This window comes from Carcharodon carcharias, chromosome X, assembly GCF_017639515.1.
Source record: "Carcharodon carcharias isolate sCarCar2 chromosome X, sCarCar2.pri, whole genome shotgun sequence".
In the NCBI taxonomy this organism is placed as follows: domain Eukaryota; kingdom Metazoa; phylum Chordata; class Chondrichthyes; order Lamniformes; family Lamnidae; genus Carcharodon; species Carcharodon carcharias.
Genome location: NC_054507.1, coordinates 27,480,598 through 27,487,131, shown reverse-complemented (window position 1 = coordinate 27,487,131; position 6,534 = coordinate 27,480,598). Strand labels below are relative to the sequence as shown.

At 59.1% G+C, this 6,534-nt stretch overlaps 1 protein-coding gene across 1 annotated transcript in view; it reads left to right on the top strand.

Annotated features, from left to right (window-relative positions):
- Nucleotides 1-6,534, top strand: part of LOC121273234 (low-density lipoprotein receptor-related protein 1-like) — a 428,870-nt gene that overhangs the window by 313,528 nt on the left and 108,808 nt on the right. Inside the window, exons 48-50 of the mRNA XM_041180254.1 lie at nt 1,045-1,164; nt 1,817-1,930; nt 3,614-3,766. Of these exons, the coding sequence (XP_041036188.1) occupies nt 1,045-1,164; nt 1,817-1,930; nt 3,614-3,766 (387 nt within the window). The remainder of the gene's footprint in view (nt 1-1,044; nt 1,165-1,816; nt 1,931-3,613; nt 3,767-6,534) is intronic.

The following is a 6,534-nucleotide window of genomic DNA, read 5'->3' as shown; positions in this document are numbered from 1 at the left end:
CTGCTAACGGCAATCGATGCCGGATCGATTGATTTTAAATCCGAGGTAGAGACACTTTCGTTAGTCACAGGTATCGAGGGTTACGAGGCGAAGGTTGGGGAGATGGAGTTAGGTCACAGGTCAGTCACGGTCTCATTGAGTGGAGAAATAAAGGGGCTGATTGGCCTCCTCCTGTTCCTGTGTAACAGGCTTGAGGAGGGGCTGAATGGCCTCCCCCTGTTCCTGTGTAACAGGCTGGAGGAGGAGGGGCTGAATGGCCTCCTCCTGTCCCTGTGTAACAGACTGGAGGAGGGAGGAGGGGCTGAATGGCCTCCTCCTGTTCCTGTGTAACAGGCTTGAGGAGGGGCTGAATGGCCTCCTCCTGTTCCTGTGTAACAGGCTCCAGGAGGGGCTGAATGGCCTCCTCCTGTTCCTGTGTAACAGGCTTGAGGAGGGGCTGAATGGCCTCCCCCTGTTCCTGTGTAACAGGCTGGAGGAGGAGGGGCTGAATGGCCTCCTCCTGTTCCTGTGTAACAGGCTTGAGGAGGGGCTGAATGGCCTCCCCCTGTTCCTGTGTAACAGGCTGGAGGAGGAGGGGCTGAATGGCCTCCTCCCGTTCCTGTGTAACGGGCTGGAGGAGGGAGGAGGGGCTGAATGGCCTCCTCCTGTCCCTGTGTAACAGACTGGAGGAGGGAGGAGGGGCTGAATGGCCTCCTCCTGTTCCTGTGTAACAGGCTCGAGGAGGAGGAGGGGCTGAATGGCCTCCTCCTGTTCCTGTGTAACAGGCTCGAGGAGGAAGGGCTGAATGGCCTCCTCCTGTTCCTGTGTAACAGGCTCGAGGAGGAGGAGGGGCTGAATGGCCTCCTCCTGTTCCTGTGTAACAGGCTCGAGGAGGGAGGAGAGGGGCTGAATGGCCTCCTCCTGTTCCTGTGTAACAGGCTCGAGGAGGAGGAGGGGGGAGCTGAATGCCTCCCCTCCCCGTTCCTGTGTACCAGCAAAGGGGTCTGTTCATCGCGACTGCCCCGTTTATTGAAAAACACTACTCTCTGAATGAACTGTTTGCAGAGAACCGGAAGTGTCGAAAGGGCTACAAGCGATGTGTGAACGGCCGATGCCTGCCGAACAGCAAGTGGTGCAACCGGCTGGACGACTGCGGGGACAATTCCGATGAAGCCTTTTGCAACGGTGAGTGTTGTTGGAGGGGGAGCTGAGCGGCTGAATGGGCTCCTCTTGTTCCTGTGTGTAACAGGCTCCAGAGGGGCTGAATGGCCTCCTCCTGTTCCTGTGTGTAACAGGCTCGAGGAGGAGGGGCTGAATGGCCTCCTCCTGTTCCTGTGTAACAGGCTCTAGGAGGAGGGGGCTGAATGTCCTCCTCCTGTTCCTGTGTAACAGGCTCCAGAGGGGCTGAATGGTCTCCTCCTGTTCCTGTGTGACAGGCTCGAGGAGGAGGAAGAGGGGCTGAATGGCCTCCTCCTGTTCCTGTGTAACAGGCTCGAGGAGGGGTAGGGGACTGAATGGCCTCCTCCTGTTCCTGTGTAACAGGCTCGAGGAGGAGGAGGGGGCTGAATGGCCTCCTCATGTTCCTGTGTAACAGGCTCGAGGAGGAGGAAGAGGGGCTGAATGGCCTCCTCCTGTTCCTGTGTAACAGGCTGGAGGAGGGGCTGAATGGCCTCCTCCTGTTCCTGTGTAACAGGCTGGAGGAGGAGGAGGGGCTGAATGGCCTCCTCCTGTTCCTGTGTAACAGGCTGGAGGAGGAGGAGGGGCTGAATGGCCTCCTTCTGTTCCCACATTCATGCACTTGCCGTTGCTAAATCGCTCCCTGATTTTTGTGTTTCAGAAACTACGTGTGCGGCCAGCGAGTTCCGATGTCAGGATGGATCCTGTGTGGGCAACGCGACTCGCTGCAACCAGATAGTGGACTGCGAGGATGCCTCCGATGAAATGAACTGCAGTGAGTGCAGCGCCGTTACTGCTACTGCGAGGAGTGACCGGTCCAGAGCCCCAACTTCTCCGACTCACCGTCAAAGCTCACTGCGCTCTGGCGACGTCTCTGTCAGCCTGTCTTGACATCGCTCACGCTCCCTCTGCCAGTGGCACTCGCTGACCCGCAGATCAGGCCTCTCCGGCCCGCTCCGGACCCTTGATCGCCGAGCTGCGGGAGGGTCAGTGCTGAGGGAGCACCGCGCTGCGGAAGGGTCAGTGCTGAGGGAGCGCCGCACTGCGGGAGTGTCAGCGCTGAGGGTGTGCCGCACTGTGGGAGGGTCAGCGCTGAGGGTGCACCGCACTGTCGGAGGGCCAGTGCTGAGGGAGAGCCGCACTATGGGAGGGTCAGCGCTGAGGGAGAGCTGCACTGTGGGAGGGTCAGTGCTGAGGGAGCGCCGCACTGTGGGAGGGTCAGTGCTGAAGGAGCGCCGCACTGTGGGAGGGTCAGTGCTGAGGGAGCACCGCACTGTCGGAGGGTCAGTGCTGAGGGAACGCCGCACTGTGGGAGGGTCAGTGCTGAGGGAGCACCGCACTGTCAGAGGGTCAGTGCTGAGGGAGCGCCGCGCTGTCGGAGGGTCAGTGCTGAGGGAGAGCCGCACTGTCGGAGGGTCAGCGCTGAGGGAGAGCCGCACTGTCGGAGGGTCGGTACTGAGGGAGAGCCGCACTGTCGGAGGGTCAGCGCCGAGGGAGCGCCGCACTGTCGGAGGGTCAGCGCTGAGTAGAGCCGCACTGTCGGAGGGTCGGTACTGAGGGAGTGCCGCACTGTCGCAGGGTCAGCGCTAAGGGAGCGCCGCGCTGTCGGAGGGTCAGTGCTGAGGGAGCGCCGCACTGTCGCAGGGTCAGCGCCGAGGGAGCGCCGCACTGTCGGAGGGTCAGCGCTGAGTAGAGCCGCACTGTCGGAGGGTCGGTACTGAGGGAGTGCCGCATTGTCGCAGGGTCAGCGCTAAGGGAGCGCCGCGCTGTCGGAGGGTCAGTGCTGAGGGAGCGCCGCACTGTCGCAGGGTCAGCACTAAGGGAGCGCCGCACTGTTGGAGAGTCAACGCCGAGGGAGAGCCGCACTGTCGGAGGGTCAGCGCTGAGTAGAGCCGCACTGTCGGAGGGTCGGTACTGAGGGAGCGCCACACTGTCGCAGGGTCAGCGCCAAGGGAGCGCCGTGCTGTCGGAGGGTCAGCGCCGAGGGAGCGCCGCGATGTCGGAGGGTCAGCGCCGAGGGAGCGCCGCGCTGTCGGAGGGTCAGCGCCGAGGGAGCGCCGCGCTGTCGGAGGGTCAGCGCCGAGGGAGCGCCGCGCTGTCGGAGGGTCAGCGCCGAGGGAGCGCCGCGCTGTCGGAGGGTCAGCGCCGAGGGAGCGCCGCGCTGTCGGAGGGTCAGCGCCGAGGGAGCGCCGCGCTGTCGGAGGGTCAGCGCCGAGGAAGCGCCGCGCTGTCGGAGGGTCAGCGCCGAGGGAGCGCCGCGCTGTCGGAGGGTCAGCGCCGAGGGAGCGCCGCGCTGTCGGAGGGTCAGCGCCGAGGGAGCGTCGCACTGTCGGAGGGTCAGCGCTGACGTGCATGCAGAAGGTTTGTTTTTGAAGGTGATTAGATATTTAATCGGAAGTCGGAAGTGGAACGAGAGAATTCCCGTTGAGGTTCCTCCCATTGTTTCTCCTCTCTGCAGCTGCCATCACTGACTGTAGTCACTACTTCAAACTCGGTGTCAAAGCTGATTCATTCCTGAAGTGTAAGCGCACTTCCCTCTGCTACCTGGAGTCCTGGACTTGTGATGGCTCCAACGATTGTGGAGATTATTCTGATGAGCTGAACTGCCCCGGTAAGTGTTCGAAAAAAATTATCTTCACCTCCCGCCCTCATGGTTACTGCCTCTTCATTGTGACCGGTAGGAAACAGGCACAGGATGAGGCCATTTGGCCCCTCGAGCCTGCCCCCCCCCTCCCATCCATCCAGTAAGATCACGGCAGATCTCCAACCTCAACTCCACTTTCCCCGCCCCATCCCTCAGCGCCCGAAATCCTATCACTCTCGCAGCCTCGGATATACTCACCAACGGGGCATCCACCGGGGTGGAGAATTCCAAAGATTCACCAACCCTCCGAGCGAGGAAATCTCTCCCCCCGTCTCAGTCTGCAATGGCTGAGCCTTTCTCCTGAGACTGTGACCACCACCCCCCCAACCAGTTCTGGACTCTCCAGCTGGGGTTGGAGGTGCGTTAGCAGCCTCTCAGCATCGACCCCCTCAGAGTTTCAGACGTGCCAGTGAGATCGCCTCTCGTTCTTCTGAACTCCAGAGAACGTCGGGCCTGTTCCGCTCGATCTCTCTCCCCCCCGCACCCCCTCCCCTCCAGCGCAGGACAATCCCCCTCATCCCGGCAATCAGCCCCGTGATCCTTCACTGCCTCCCCCCCGCCCCCCCCAACTCTCGGGCCTTCCTTGGGTAAGGGGGCCGAAACCAAACCCACCGCTCCAGGCGTGGTCTCACCAGAGCGGTGTACAAGTGCAGCAAGACCTTCCCTACTCTTCGACTCCAAACCCACCTCTCAACGGAGGCCAACGCGTACCGTTGACCACCCCAGTTGCTTGGCGTACCTGCGCCTTGACCTTGACTCCCTTGACTGTAATGCACGCGCCTAGCGCAGTGTATGACCGCCCTCCGAGTCCCTCGGCCCTCACTCCACCAGCGCCCCTCGCTACCTCGCGAGATCTTTTAGACACCACAGAATGGAGACCCGTCCCACTGAACAAGGGCAGAAAGATCCCAACTAAACACTGGGGTTCATTTCAAATTCCGGCCTCTCTCCCACCTCCAGGTTCCCATTTCTCCGGCATCGGCGGCCGTTCCTTCAGCTGCCTGGGGGCTTCCCGAACTCTGGAATCCCCTCCCTAAACACCTCCGCTTCTCGCTCCCTCTCTTTCTCTCTTTCTCTCTCTCTCTCTCTCCCCTCCTTGAAGACGCTCCTTAAAATCGAGCCCTCTGAACCAGCTTTTGGCTGCCAGTCCCTAATACCCCCTCACGTGGCGCGATATTTTGATATTTGCTCCTGGGTGAAGGTAATTTGGGGATGTTTTTCTACCCTCTAAGACTTTATATATCTAAATGGTGTCCGAACTCTATCCAGATGAAGCAGGGCTTCGCTCGCACTCTCCTTAGTTTGGTCTTACTCCATTCGCGCCTCTGCCCTCATGCTCACGTCTTTCGATGAGGCACCTTACAGCCTTCCAGACTTAACATTGCGTTCGACGATTTCAGACCGTGAACTCTCTCCTGCGTTTTATCTTGCCCCCGCCCTCCTCCACACCTGCCAGTCTATATCTTGTTCTAATGCTTTGCTTTTGGCCAGCGCCGACCTTGATTCTGCTTTTGACACGTTCTGCTACTTTGCTGTCAGATAGGGCTGACCCGTATTCTGCTATTCGCACCTACTCTGGGCCAGTGCTTTGTTCCTTTACGACTACCTTCCCCGCTCCCTTTGCCTCTTGTTCTGTGTCATCTTTGTCACTCAATCTCCACCGCTCTCTAACCTATCCCTGTCCTTACCTTTCTGCTCTGCTTGACCTCACCCACCCCACCAGTCTGTATCATCTTCTTGTGTATTGCTTTTGGCCAGCGCTGACCTTGATTCTGCTTTTAACACATTCTGCTATTTTGCTTTCAGACAGGGCTGACCCGTATTCTGCTATTAACACCTACTCTGGGCCAGTGCTTTGTTCCTTTTATGACTACCTTCCCCACTCCCTTTGCTTCTTGCTCCATGACACCTCCACCTAACCGTGTCCTTACCTTTTTGCTCCACTTGACCTCACCCACCCCAGCGACGTTTTTAAACAGTTAAAACCTTTCGTGCTTTGACGTGTCTTCAGCTCCGAAGAGGAGCCACACGGACTGGAAACGTTAACTGCCTTTCTCTCTCCACCATTGCTGCCAGACCTGCTGAACTTTGCCGACAGTTTGGGTCTTTATTCCGGATCTGCGGCATCTGCGGTCCCGCGCTTCGATTTGGATGTAAATGTTCTCCGTATTCGCACCCAGGCGGGACCTGAGCCAGATTAAGCGTCGAGTTAGTTCATTCCACGACCAGTGGAGATCACCATTAACCCGTGTTAACGCTGACAGCTTACTTGTGACTTGTAACAGAATTCCAGTTCCGGTCTCCGTATCCCTGGGTTAGACCACACTCGGAGAACTGTGCACAGTTCCGGTCTCCGTATCCCTGGGTTAGACCACACTGGGAGCACTGTGCACAGTTCCGGTCCCAGTATCCCTAGGTTAGACCACACTGGGAGCACTGTGCACAGTTCCGGTCTCCCTATCCCAGGATTAGACCACACTTGGGGCACTGTGCACAGTTCTGGTCCCTGTATCCCTGGGTTAGACCACACTGGGAGCACTGTGCACAGTTCCGGTCTCCCTATCCCAGGATTAGACCACACTTGGAGCACTGTGCACAGTTCCGGTCTCCGTATCCCTGGGTTAGACCACACTTGGAGCACTGTGCACAGTTCCGGTCTCTGTATCCCTGGGTTAGACCACTCTCGGAGCGCTGTGCACAGTTCCGGTCTCCGTATCCCTGGGTTAGACCACACT